The sequence below is a fragment of the Pistacia vera genome, unplaced genomic scaffold (genome assembly GCF_008641045.1).
Source record: "Pistacia vera cultivar Batoury unplaced genomic scaffold, PisVer_v2 Contig800, whole genome shotgun sequence".
In the NCBI taxonomy this organism is placed as follows: domain Eukaryota; kingdom Viridiplantae; phylum Streptophyta; class Magnoliopsida; order Sapindales; family Anacardiaceae; genus Pistacia; species Pistacia vera.
The window spans coordinates 795678-810989 of NW_022196669.1; the positions used below are offsets into that span (position 1 = coordinate 795678).

The 15312-nt window shown below is 33.1% G+C and overlaps 1 protein-coding gene and 1 pseudogene across 1 annotated transcript; both read left to right on the forward strand.

Moving 5' to 3' along the window:
* The first annotated feature begins 4850 nt into the window (after positions 1-4850).
* LOC116117250 (basic form of pathogenesis-related protein 1-like) lies at positions 4851-5590 on the forward strand. Its single transcript, XM_031403286.1, has one exon. It carries the CDS (start codon positions 4875-4877, stop codon positions 5352-5354), a length of 480 nt encoding a protein of 159 aa, XP_031259146.1. The 5' UTR covers positions 4851-4874; the 3' UTR covers positions 5355-5590.
* A 977-nt stretch (positions 5591-6567) lies between these two features.
* Positions 6568-8823, forward strand: LOC116117236 (annotated as a pseudogene).
* The last annotated feature ends 6489 nt before the right edge of the window (positions 8824-15312 follow it).

Here is a 15312-nt window from a genome sequence, read left to right on the forward strand (position 1 = left end):
CGGGCTAATTTAGTTACCCTTTACTTTTAAAAAATGATGAATATACCCCCAAAAATTACCAGTACACCCCAACAATTTACAAAAATTACAATTTAGTCTTGGTTCCTACTTGGGTACCCAGACCTCAGTTCTAGTTCTAGTTCTTGATTCCAACACTATAGGAACTGGACCCGTGAATTTTCGGTTTCAATTTTTTAGAACTGAAATTGGACCCTAATGAGACCGGTTTTAGTTCCTACCCAGAACCAGTGAGTAGGTACCCACCGATTCTGGTTTCACCCTTTACCCATGCTCACCCTGTAGGATGTGCACATGATTATAAATAGTCGCCTATGATTATAAATAACCAGCCTGAAATAGATCAAAAAATCCACAATGGAAGTAAATAAGAGGTTTTTGAAGTGGTTCGACGGGTTAGAACCAAGCCTACGTCCACTGCAATCTTGTTGCTTATAACTGGACATTAAATTAGATGATTATAGGAGAAAACAAGTAATAGCAAGCTGATGCACTCTGTAAAATGGTTTTCTGTGTTTAAGTGTATTTAATCCAGGATCCATAAAACGGAGGTGTTGCCTCCCTTTTATACACACTGTCTAACAATGGTTGGAAATTGGTATTATGGGATGGATTACACGCATAATTCCCCATAATCTAGATTTGAGTCAGCCCTCACCCATACTTAAGTCAAAATGCCCATGCTTAGGACTAGTGAGCTTATAGGTTAAGTCATGCGTTATGGGTGTGATACGTGGGGAAGATTTAGATAGCTAGCTCCTAGTATGGTTTTTAGACAGGTCACATGAATCTGGTCGTTAGACAAAATCATGCACAACAAATATTATTAACCAAGCTTTGTAAGCAATAATACTTGTGCAATTCAATTTATATTAGTAAGACTAGAAGAGGTGTATGGCAATATGATTATATATCACGAAAAGAAACAAAAATAAAAAAATAAAAATAATAATAAAGAGACCTAGGAAATATGAATATCTATATGGGGACATTTGGATCATATTATGTTATATTATAAGGGAATGTTATATTAATGGAAATATACATCACCTCGAAGATTATTGTGAATGTTTAGGAAATGTATCTGGTTGGTTTGAATAAATTAGTGAATAATATGTTTGGTTGGGAGGATAAATGGATCGGTATGTTATATAGATTACTAGATTGCCTTCCTTTTTAAATATTAATATAATTTTTTATTATTATTATTTTTTGAATCGTTTCTTTTAACCCCCTACATTTGAAATTTTGCTAAAACACCCCAGCCATATAAAACTTTAATTTGTAGCAAAATCAGCCCCACCCATACAAGCCACTGTCGGCAGCTAGCCACGACTGCCGGTCGTCGTCGACAGTCGACGAAATGGCACATGATTGAACGTATATGGTCGGCCGTGTGTTGACAAAGCCATTTCCAGCCATGGATTACAAATCCATGGCCATTTCATGGCCAAATCTATGGCCATTTCATAGCCAAAGATGTGGTCGTTTCACGGTTGTAGATCTGGCTGTGAAACTACCAGATTTGTGGCCGTGAAATGGCCATATTTGGCTATTTCTGATCATGGATCACAAATTCATGATCGAAAATGGCCTTACCGATGCACGATCGGCCAGATCTCGATGATCGTGCACCATTACAGCAATTGACACCAAGGGTGGTGAGTAACGATCAACGGTGGTCTTGGGTGGTTGGGGATATTTTGTTAACTTTTAAACTTTTTTGTGGTTGGGCTATTTTAGCTAATTTCTCAAATGTAGGGGGGCTGGGCTATTGTTATTTGGTAGACATTTGAGGGCAATTGTGTCTGAAATAGTTTTTAATTAAGGGCAAAATAGGTATAAAAATTAGATTACCTGGTAATCTTTTATAAAACCCCTGGGGGAGGGTATCGGATTATCCCCTACATTACCAACAGTAGATTCTTTAGATTAATTTTTTTCTCTTATATATAATTAAAAAAATAAATTTGACTTAATTATAAAACCTTTCAAAGTTTCAATTAATAAAAGCTTGGATCCTAGAAGATCCAAATTCAAGTTCTAATCCATACACATACAGATACTACAAATTCTAAAGTGAATCACATTCTTTTGGCTTATTAGAGTNAAGGTTTTTTTACAATCACTCTTGTATTACACTTGCAAGAAGATGTTTCCATAATTGATTGGTTCTTGTGACTTATTACTGTCATGCAATTTTATGTACAATTAATGAGTTGTATTTTAAAAGAAAACATTTGAAATGTTTATGTAAATTATATTGTTCAACTATTAGTCATCCGATTCTTGTAACTATTTTCAGAATTTAGTTTTGATGGGTACCATTGTTTCCAAATTTTGCAAGAAATAAAGGTCATAACAGAGATTACAATGTTATAGGATCTAGGAAGCACATTCATAACAAAAGTCCTTTATCAAGAAGGGTGTATGTTTGACTGTTTAATCACTTGATATGTGTTGATCATATCTATTAATGTATCAGTTAACATTTATGATCAGTTCAGCATTAGTTACTAGTTTTATAGTATCAGATCAATTTTCCGTTTTACAATATTAGAAGTATCAGATCAATTTTCCGTTTTACAATATTAGAATAATTATTAGTTCATGGTTGTTGGCCAGGAAAACTTGCTTTACAGCTTCGACAAATTGATCAACTGATGGTGACGGCATCCTTAATCTCCTTGCGCTGGCTTGCATCCGCAGAGCATTATGTTCTGGCCGAAAGAGCTTAATTCTACCATCTGGTTTTCCATAGACCTTTAGACCTTCAAACAAACCCTAAAGATACCACCATTAAAGAAGCAATTTGTCTCTCAATTAATGCTAAGTCCAACACATTATCATTATGGCTGCTCTCAAATTAAATTGGTGTCCTCCTGTCCATAGTTTAGGACTCCAGCAGAAAGGCTGATTTCTATGTTGCCATAGTTGGTAAGATGTCCTCGTGAAAAGTTTTTCTTTCATTGAGCATTTCATTATGTACATGTAATCAGTTGTAGTTAAACTGAATCCAAGATTATCCCAGTCGACGTCTGCATAATTTTCTTCCGAGCTGTAAATGCTTACAACATTTCAAAAAAATCACCAAACAAATTAGCAAATAATTGAATCTGTGGTTGAATTAATGAAGAACAAATATTTACTTTAATTAAATTTAAGTAAAATATAAAACACATTCTCTTGCCATGTATATAAACCCATTTTCACTAGCAAAGTCATTTTCGCATATGGCCTCAAAAGTCATCAACATTGAAAAGCAAAGTTAAAATTTTCTGTTTTAGACCCGTGAAATGTGGAGTATAAAATATAAAAAAAAATTATGTATTATGTATTCACAACGGTGGGTCACATTCAAAGTTGCAATAGACCATATACTAATTAATCAAGTTTTCAGTGGATAAAAGTAAGAGTGATATAAAAAAATTTAATATTAAGTAGTCGTAATTTCTTTTATGGTAGGAGGTGTTCGGGTCAATTTGCGTGTACCTCAACTAATTCTCTAAAATCTTAGAATTACCAACTGGATAAGAACTCTAGTGACTACTCCTATTAGCAGTCGCGGGAACTCGAACTCAAGGCTTGCTCTTTTAATATTAAGAAGACTCGAACTTAAGAAAGCATGTTAGATACTCTTTTTGCTCTTTTATGAGACTCAAACTTGAGAGACGATATATTAAATCTTCATTTGCTCTTTTATCATTAGGTCACCCAATGATGATAAAACAGTCATAATTAGATGTGACTAATAATTTGACCGTTCATATCTACAACTAAATCTCAAAATAAAATCTTTCTTAAATAGTGAATACTCATTAATGAGTATCTGGCTAGAACATGAATTGGATTTCTTTTAGTTTACAAGACATTGACCAGTATATCTACAAAGAAATTAGAAAATAAATCATCAGTAATTGTGATATCTTACCCGGCTAATCTCTCACTCGACAAGATTGGTTTTCACATCATAAAAATACATAAGAGAACTCATAAAAGTAGGTTCTTTAGATTAATTTTTTTCTCTTATATATAAATATATAATTTAAAAAATAAATTTGACTGAATTATAAAACCTTTCAAAGTTTTAATTAATTAAAGCTCATCCAAATTCAGGTTCTAATCCATACACATACAGATACTACAAATTCTAAAGTGAATCACATTCTTTTGGCTTATTAGGGTAGTGATTGCAGCAACTTAAAGGGTGTTTGTCTGAGCTTATGAAAATTAGCTTATAAGCAATAAGTGTTTATAAGCTAATCTTAGCTTATAAGCATTTGAAATTTTAAGCAATTATGTGTTTGGTTAAAGTACTTATAAGTGACTGATAAATAGTTGACGTGTTTGGTAAAATGTAGCTTATAAGTACATTTTATTATAAAATGACTAAAAATGGTACTACATTAAATAAGGGTATACTATAGAATTTTAAAATTAAACAAGGATAATGTGATAATATACTTTGTCAAACTAGCTTAATTTTTTTTTTTTTTTTTTTTTATAAGCTCAACTTATAAGCTCAAAAAAGTTATAAACAAACAGGTTAACTTAATTTTAAAGCTTATAAACTAGTTTGATTAGCTTATACAAACACCCTCTTAATCACAGGCTTATAACAATTAATATAATCATGTTAGGCATGCTGTAAATCCTAATTTGTTTTGAGTGCAACATTCATTTTTGATTAAAAGCTTCTATAATAAATTCATTTACTTACTTGTCATTAGGGCAACACAGCACAATCAAAGGCTTCATTTGAGCAATATAATGAGTTTGCCTGCATATATATAATAAGCTTCTTCTTGACTCTTTCACATTGAAATCTAACATTCCATAGGGGAAAAAAGAAAAATATGAGGTTCAATAATTTCTTAATCGTTATCTACTTCATTTATCTAACCCTAGCTTACATTTTACAAGCACAAAACTCCCACCAAGACTACGTCAATGCACACAATGCGATTCGTGCTCATGTGGGGGTTGGTCGGATTACTTGGAACTACTCGGTGGCTGCCTACGCTCAAAATTACGCCGATCAAAGAAGGGGAGACTGCGACTTGGATCATTCCATGGGGCCTTACGGAGAGAACTTGGCAGAAGGTTATGGTAATTTGAATGGAATGGACGCGGTGAAGATGTGGGTTAGCGAGAAACCTAACTATGATTATGCATCAAATTCTTGTGTTGGCGATGAGTGCTTGCATTACACTCAGGTTGTTTGGCGAAAATCGACTCAACTTGGCTGTGGGAGGGTGAAGTGCCAGAATGGATGGTGGTTTGTCATTTGCAGTTATTATCCTCCAGGGAATATTGAAGGTGAACGTCCTTATTGAGGCATAGCATAAGAAAATGTATGTCTTAATCAATATTGATTGGAAGTTTTAGAAGTGGCTACATCTTGTATGAAGCAGAAGTTTATGTTTATGAAATAAAATAAGTTAAATTAGAAGATTATTTGTTTTTGTGAAAACAAGGAAAGGTGCAAGAGAGTGTAATTCAGTAATCAATATGAGAAAAAAGAAAAAAAGAAAAAGATGATATGCTAATTCTTTCACTCCATGATTAGCTCCATCGCTTATTCCTCAACCTGTTGCAATGGTAGGAACTATAGATCAAAATGAAAGAATCCCATTTATATAAATTTTTTACATTCCCACTTTCTTCATTTTCCTTTGACTAGCAAAAGAAAAATTTTAATTTTTGTTTAATTTTTTGTCTTTTTCTCTCTATTTTCTCGGTTGAAGTAAAAATTTTAAGCCAACTATATCTACAGCCAATATTTTTTATTGCAATGGTTAAATTCCTAACTTTTTTAAGGCATATTGACTTAATCAAAACTGATGCCTAATGTCATTGCAAATTGGACCAGTTTTCGTGATAAATACATGGTAAATAATGTTTATCTAATTGAAATCAACAAAGAAAAATCAGTAACTTATTCTGCATACACGTGTTTTCTTCCATATGAACTTTTATGAGTCAATTATGCACAGCCAGTCCATCTATGCTCTTGACTTAAGCGTTTTTAATGAAATATTCCTACATTTATGCTCAATCTGTTCCCATAATTTATGCTCCATATTCCTAAAATTTTGTCCGTTAATTAATGAGCCATCGCTGGGGACCCAATCAAAAACAGAAAAATCAACTTTCTAGATGATGAAACATGCCAATATGAAAAAATCGCGACTTATAACCACAAATGAAGATAATGAAATATTAACTACATAAATTATGGGTAATTTCATTTGCATTGGGTACAATTTTTTTGTTTCTCAAAATAAGAAATACCTGATTTTGAGTGCTTTAAACTCTAAAAGATTTATGTACCCAAAAAAAAAAAAAAAAAAAAAGAGAGAGAATTCTACAAATATTGTATAGTAAAACAACAAAATTGTTATAATTTTGTGATGTAATATGGAAATTATACCTGTAACTACGGAAAGGAAAAGTTTAGGGTTGGCTGAAGACGTCTGCTATTCCTATCTTTAATTGCCTCATCAAAACGAAATTGAAGAGTCCATGATAATGGATTTTTGGAGGTAAATGACTAGTCAACTTAGGAAAGTTGCTATTCCTATCTTTAATTGCCTCATCAAAACGAAATTGAAGAGTCCTGATAATGGATTTTTGGAGGTAAATGACTATCAACTTAGGAAAGTTGCTAATGTGGTCCATGTTTAGATGCTTCAAAACTCTAAAAGATTTATGTACACAAAAAAAAAAAAAAAAAAAAAAAAAGGAGAGAATTCTACAAATATTGTATAGTAAAACAACAAAATTGTTATAATTTGTGATGTAATATGGAAATTATACCTGTAACTATGGAAAGGAAAAGTCTAGGGTTAGCCGAAGACGTCTGCTATTCCTATCTTTAATTGCCTCATCAAAACAAATTGAAGAGTCCATGATAATGGATTTTTGGAGGTAAATGACTAGTCAACTTAGGAAAGTTGCTAATGTGGTCCATGTTATAGTGCTTTAAACTCTAAAAGATTTATGTACACAAAAAAAAAAAAAAAAAAAAAAAAAGAGAGAATTCTAACATATTGTATAGTAAACAACAAAATTGTTATAATTTTGTGATGTAATATGGAAATTATACCTGTAACTATGGAAGGAAAGTCTAGGGTTAGCCGAAGACGTCTGTTATTCCTATCTTTAATTGTCTCATCAAAACGAAATTGAAGAGTCCATGATAATGGATTTTTGGAGGTAAATGACTAGCCAACTTAGGAAAGTTGCTATGTGGTCCATGTTTATAGTGCTTAAACTCTAAAAGATTTATGTACACAAAAAAAAAAAAAAAAAAAAAAAAAAAAAAAAAAGAGAGAATTCTACAAATATGTATAGTAAAACAACAAAATTGTTATAATTTTGTGATGTAATATGGAAATTATACCTGTAACTATGGAAAGGAAAAGTCTAGGGTTGGCTGAACGTCTGCTATTCCAAAACTACGAAATTGACGAGTCCATGATAATGATTTTTGGAGGTAAATGATTAGTCAACTTAAGAAAGTTGCTCATGTGGACCATTTTTATAGTCATAAATAAGATTTTAGGGTTAATTTACAAAATTATTTGGTATCTTTGTCTTATTTTCACTATGAAGAAAGTCCTCACCTCACATGTAGAAAATAACTTATTATTGCCATCTTCTGATTATGAATATATCCCAAGATAACATTAATAATTAAAATAAATATTAATTAGATTTCATTCTCTATAATAACTTTAAGGTCTAAATTTTCAATAATTCCTATAAAAAAAATCTAATTTTCATAAACGAGAATATTTATATGGATTATTGTAACAGTGTATGTGTGAAAACTGAATCATAAACAAAGAAGCAGTCAATAGAGACCATATATATTTTGAACATAAATGTTTTATAATATATAATTTATTTATTTGGAAAAATAAGCATAACACTGTTTCCTGTCATTTAAAAAATCCAATCCAATGTTTATCAATTTGCTCCTCTTGGAAGTAAACGTTGAAGTTGATTTTATCAAACGTTGAACTTTCATTGAAGGTGACATTAAATATTTTTATCCTTTTTACCTATTTCACTTGATCAGCAAATGGATTCAACAATTTTCCACGCCTTCTCCCCTATAAATACCCCTCTATTCCTCTCATTTTTTCATCAATCACTAACATTTTTTCTTTGCGTTACAAATCTCTCAAAACAAAATTGTTTCGATCAAAATTGCCACTCTCTTTTGTGTCTCATGGGTTAGCCCCGTCTTCCCCTCCTATGCACAAAACTCCCAACAGACTACGTCAATGCCCACAATTCAGCTCGTGCGACCGTCGGTGTTGGGCCTGTGACTTGGGACAACACGGTAGCTGCCTTTGCACAAAACTAGGCTAATCAACGTATCGCGATTGCGCTCTCGTCCACCTGCGTGGTGGTGGAAATACGTGAGAACCTTGCATGGGCAGCGCTGACCTTTCAGGAACGAATGCTGTGAAATGTGGTTCAATAGAAGGCCGATTATGACTACAACTCTAATACTTGTGCTGCAGCAAGGCTTGCGGCCACTACACTCAGTAGTTTGGCCGACTTCGGTTCGCATTGGGTGTGCCAAGGTGAGGTGCAACAATGGTGGAACTTTCATCGGTTGCAACTATGCTCCCCCAGGCAATTACAATGGCAGAACCCTTACTAATTAGTTAGTGCTATCTCATTTGTCACCGAATAAGATGATTGAACGTTTTCAATAAATAAAGCCTATTGTACTAGCAAATGAATGTTCAATTCATGAATGAACTACTATACATCTTTGTTAAATTACAATCGTAATTCATCTTTTTTTTTTTTTTTTTTTTTGGATCATCGGTAATTTATAAATAATGAAAGATACAACCTAAAGAAGGGAATTCCCTTTAGAAGCCAAGCTCCTCGGACAGGTCCAAGGAACCAAACTACACAAACAACAAAGGGGAACAAGGATATTCAATCCTTATGTACCAAAAAACTAGCCTCTAGAAGGTCTATACAAAAATCAGCAAACCCACAACGAAAACAGGCCTTGCTTCACCAAAATAAAACCTAGAGAAAACTGAATCAGTTGCTAGAAGAACCCAGTCACCAAAATCATTATTCTTCTTCTAATTCCAATTGCTGGAAATCCAAATAAGATTAATTTGATGGTATTGGACAAGATGTTACAGAAGTTCATAAATATTATGAATCTGGTGAAGAGCTCTTGAGCGATGTTCTCAATTGGATTAAGGCATTACAGTTTTTGGAAAAGGTGTAACAGGGATCATCAAATGCGTGTACCTGAGACGTTACGTGAAAGGAAAAGGAAAGAAATATGATTCAATAAGATGAAATTTGGATCGTTTAAACAGCGGCTACACGTCTCCCTTGACTAGAAAGACTTGTATAAATATAAATGACTAAGATTTATCTAATTTTATAAATAGATGATTAATAAGTTTTAAATCTGAACTCGTAGACGTGTTTCCCTAAGAGAATTCTAATGATCTCACTACATTATATAGTAACGAAGATTTATTTTTTTTTTTTTATTACGGGGGTGTTCAGACCAATTTGTACGTACCTCAATACTATATTGTATTGTTCTATATATGTCTTATTGGATTGATGGTATGATGTATTCGGTATATCATTATTCAACGAAAAATAACTATTTTTTAGTTATAGAATTATCTTAATTAATTTTAATAATTGATTTTAAAAAGTCCACTATTTCACAAGTCCAAATAATCAACTTACTTCATCCTTTAGTGATGTTGTCACCGATTTATCAAACTTTGATGGTCAATACGTACAAGTACTATCTACTTTTGACTTGCATTTCTTTATATTTCAATTATTATTACCTTAAATATATAAATGAGAATTAAATACTTTTATTTTTCTAAGGAAATAAAAAAAAATTATGGAGTTTGTATCATTTTTTATGTGTAGAACAATCTAATATATCTACTCGGTATTATTTATTATGTTAATTGTATTATTAATACTACTTATAAAAATAGTATAATAGAATGTATAATTTATTAATGGATGTAGTTTTCATCGGTATCTGAAAGTTCAGAAATGTAGACACGTGCTTTTATGGCAATATATAATTTCAACGCTTTCCATAATCAAGTTTCAAAACGCAGCCCTGAAGCATTTTACTTGTTCTGAACCATGCGATGGGCTAAAGGATCTTTTAATTGTATTTATTTTTCCTTAGTGTCATATAATTGACGACGGCAGGAACCCAACAACTTCACCAATCCAACAGAATAAAATTTACTAGTATTAGATCAAATGGAATCCAAAATGAATGTTTTCAGTATGTTCCATATTAGCGAAGGAGACAGCATTGATTTTTCAAAAGATGATTTGGTTCCTATGAAATCAAAATCAATGCTTTTAGTATGTCCCATGATTAGGAAATGCGACAGTACTGAAAAAGGATTTGGTTTCGATAATTGAAGGTATATATGTACAAATGAAATATACAAACTCAAAGATTGATGTAAATATATCATATTGAACTATTAACAAACTCTACCGTATTTTGATGATAGTTCAATATGATATATCAGTGTCTTAGGACTTGTTAGTTATACTTTTTGAACAATGTTATTCTGAAAAAGTGTTTTAAGTTGAGTTGAGTTGAATCAAATTAAATTGGATTTGAATATGAATTGTATTTGATAAAATATCTGAAAACTATATTAGAGTTGGATAAAATGCTGAATAGTTGTTTGGTATATTTTTTTGAAAAGGTTTTCAAGACAAAATAGTTGTTTGGTATATTTTTTGAAAATATTTAGATTTTTTTTTTTTTTTTTTTTTTATAAAAGCTTTGATCAATTAGCCGCTTGTTCTGGCTACTGAACTGAAGGATTATGAACCCTAATAACGTCCCATGTGCCCCAAATTGAGAACCCTCAATTGTTCAACAACATTGTCAAAAATTTCTTATGTGCTTTCTGATTAAATTGATGTAATGAGATGTGGGTTTTGATTAAACTAGCCAGAGGCTAAACAAATTGCTGCATGTAATGCTTGGGTGAATTTGGAAAAGCGATGACTTGCTCGAGGCATAGAATTTTATTTAATTATGAATAAAGTTGATATGTTTTCGGCATATGAACCCAGTTTCACATGTGGGTCAAATTTTTTGGGCCATAGGTAAACCCAATAGAATTATTATTGCCCATAAAGAAACCTAATAAAATTATTACCAATACTTTAAGGCCCATTAAATACCCTACAAGCTCAAAGATCAAGTAAAGCACAATGTTATTATGATAGGTAGTCTCAAAGTTTAAACCCAAAAACTTAAGAAAGTAAGCAAACCTCATTGACCGTTATGCCAACCTCTTGGGGTTAGAGATTTATATTTTTTTAACCCCCTACATTTGTTAATTTAGTTAAACACCTCTATAATAAAAAGTTTAAAGATTAACTAAAGCACCTCAACCACCCAAGAGCACATTCGACAGTTGACCACCACCATTGGATGACAGCTGGCAGTCACTGGAACGGTGTATGACCGGTTGGATATGGCTGATTAAGCGCCGATACGGCCGTTTCAGCCAGATCTATGGCTAAATAGTTGTGGCTGTCGTTAACAACCAAATCTCGACCAAAAATTTTTGGCCAGATCGGCACACGACCGGTCAGATCCAACTGGTTGTGCACTGTTCCAACCATGTCAATCGGCGATGGTTGTTGGTAGGCGGTGGTGATCTTGGGTGGATTAATTTTCAAATTGGAAGAAGAGAAAAATGAGAAGGAGAGATAGAAAAATGTTTTCAGTTGAATAAAGTTGGATAATCAGAAAACCAAGTCCCACCCTCTTTTCATTTTTAGACAAAAAAATGTTATTTAAGATGGATTAATTTTTAGTTTGGATTGGCCCAATAAGTAAACAAACATATCCTATTTTTTTTAATCCAAATAGGATAACAAAATAATGATCAAGAATAGTGTAACAAACAGGGGCTTAGTTCTTTAAGAATCCTTCACTAAGAACTCCAACAAAGCATGGTTATCAAAAGTCCTTGTTCAAGAATGTGTATCAGGATTTCACTCCCTTACCTTGAACTTTTTCCAAAGATCTCGTATGATGACAACTATGTGCTCAAATTTTGAGTCCAAAGAGCGGAGAATTTCTTTATTGTGCGAATATTACTCAACGTTTCTCCATTTCTCTTAAGCTGGTTAGCAACTGCTTGAACTCTTGAAAAATAACTAGAGATAGCCTTTAATTATTTCATATGGAGAGATTTGAACTCTCATTTTAAAGATTGGCCATAGTTGCATTTGAAATCTTTTCAACCCCATCATCATCAAGGGCTTGATAGGTTGCAAGGATAGTTTTCTTGTCTCTCTTTCTTGAATCCTTTAGAGTATCCCTTTGTGCTTAGGATAGAACAGCCTCATCTTGTCTTCTGGCTCCTTGTAACCTTTCTCCACATTCTCTGATGTGTCTTACGACCTAGGGTAGTGCCTTCATCTTGATGATCCACTTATCATAATTGCTTTGGTTGAGCACTAGAACTTGGAAAGGAACCATCCCACTTGCCATCTTCAAGATTTTTATAGCTCTAATATGACTTCGTTGAAAAAGAAGCAAGTGACTGAAGAGAGAATTACAATTGCTTCCCAAATTTGGCTTGTACAAAATGGCAAGAGGTCACCTCCTTCAATAGTGCTCAAGGGAGGTTTCCACACACCAACTCCCAACCCTTTGTTTAACCCTAATAAATGAGATTTTTTCACAAGACTAATTATAGATATAAGGCCTAACTTTTTGGGCTAATACATGGGTTTATTACATGGGTTAGTATTTAGTTATAGAAATATATGGGTCCTAATAGAAAGAACCCAAAAGACTTGGGCCTTAATTTCAACAGTAGCTATAATCCCCCAGGCAACTACGTTGGAGAGAAACCTCACTAGCTAGCCAATTACATTAAGCTAGACTTTAATTTCAATTATGTATGTATTAGCAATATTAATCTAAAGGTAGCTAATAACAGTGTTCACTCAGATGAACCAATAAGTTTCTTATATGCAAACAATTAAGAATGAATGAATTAGTATGTTTTAACTAGCTTTTGTTTTATTAATAATAATTAAGTGTTTTGTTTACAAAATGGAGATATATATAGATTGAATATATGGTAACAATAATTATAATCTGAAAGATTAATAGCGGAATTGAAAAGAGAATTAAACGAAGTGAATGAATTGAGCGAGAAGAGAGAAAAATCAGTTCAATCTGTTTCTAGAGTTTTGTTATTGAAGAATTAGTAAAGAAATTAGTAACTGGTGACTTTATACAGTTTGTTACAATTGTTCATAAAACACACCATGTGGTGGTGACAACTTTTGTTTCTTTACAAAAACAACCCTACTCAACTTCTAATCTTTGCAGAAACAACCTTGTTTCTTATACTTATTTCCAATACCTTCCTGTAAACGAAAGCCCCTGAATTGACTCAGTTAATCTCTATTGATCAATACCTTCCCATAAGCCAAAGCCCCTGAACTATCTTTATTACTCTTTCCTAATCAATATCATTCCTTAAGTCAAAGTTTCTTAATTGAGGTCTTTTGAATGTGAGGACTGCATATCTCTTACTGCAGAAACTTCAAACCATATCTCCTACTGCAAACTCTGATATCCTCACAAACAAATATTTCTGCAAAATCCCACTGCATCATAGACCATATTTCCTGCTGCAGAAACTTCAAAACCATATCTTCTACTGCAAACTCCTACTGCATCACAAACAAATATTTCTACAAAAATCCTACTGCAAAATCCCACTGCATCACAAACCGTATTTCCTGTTGCAGAAACTTCAAAAGAAATCTTCTACTGCAAACTCCTATTGCATCATAAACAAATATTTCTGCAAAAATCCTACTGCAAAATCCCAACCATATCTCATCTCCTGCTATAGAAACTTCAAACCATATCTTCTACTGCAAACTCTTACTGTATCACAAACAAATATTTCTGCAAAATCCTAATGCAAAATCCCAACCATATCTCCTGCTACAGAAACCTGCTCTAACTGATACTTCTACAAACTCCTACTGCATCACAAACTATATCTCCTAGCTACTGTGAACACTGGTTACAAGCTCAGATGTGATAGTTAGCTTCTCTCTTAGCATAACAAACCGTGAACAAGAGAGGGCTTTAGTTAGGATATCAGCTATCTGATATTCAGATGAAACATACTGCACATTTAACAACTTTTTTGTAACTAATTCCCTAACAAAATGTACATCAATTTCGATGTGCTTTGTTCGGGCATGAAAAACAGGATTTAAGGATAATGCCCTAACACTCATGTTATCACACCATATGATAGGAGTGTTGTTTATATGAATGCCAAGTTCCTTGAATAAGTTCTGAATCCAGACAAGTTCAGTTGCTGTTTGACTAAGAGATCTGTATTCAGCTTCTATAGAAGATAAGGACACTATCTTTTGTTTTCTAGATGACCATTGGACCAAGTTACCTCAAAGAAATACATTATACCCACTGGTGGATCTCCTATCAGTTTCATCTCCAGCCCAATTAGCATCTGAAAATGCTTATAAAGTAAAGGGATGTTTCTTGGTAAAGAGAATACCATGCTACAATGTTCCCTTAACATATCTAAGGATTCGTTTACATGTTGTCCAATGAGCTTTAGTGGGCTGCTGCAAAAATTGGCTGAGCTTGTTTACAGCAAAAGCCAAGTCTGGCCAAGATAGTGTCAGATATTGGAGTCCACCAATGACACTTCTATACAGTATAGGTTGATCAAACACCTTACTATCCTTCTTTCCAAGTCAAAGACCAGTAGCCATGGTGGTGGAACAATGCTTTGAGTCTGCCATTCCTACCTTTAAAAGAAGATCATTTGCATATTTGGTCTGGGACAGCAATAAACCAGAATCATTTCTCTTTACCTCAAACCCCAGGAAGTACTGCACTGTCCCAAGAGTTTTTAAAGCAAATTTGCTATTCAAGTCAGCAACCAAACTTGATATGATCTTAGAATCATTCCCTATTACAAGGATATCATCTACATACATTAACAAATACATTAACTTGGAATCATTTTTGTAAAAAAAAAAACTCACATCTGAAACCAACTGATCAATGCAGATTTGAGCTTATCAAACCAAGTTCTAAGAGCTTGTTTTAGGCCATACAAGGCTTTATGAAGTTTGTAAACCTGCTCAGGATGACCCTTGGCTGCTACAGTACCAGAATATCCTTCAGGAGGAAGCATAAAG

Bases quoted from the DNA above. Each gene is read 5' to 3' on its own strand.
- LOC116117250 (XM_031403286.1), top strand. From the start codon at position 4,875: ATGAGGTTCAATAATTTCTTAATCGTTATCTACTTCATTTATCTAACC.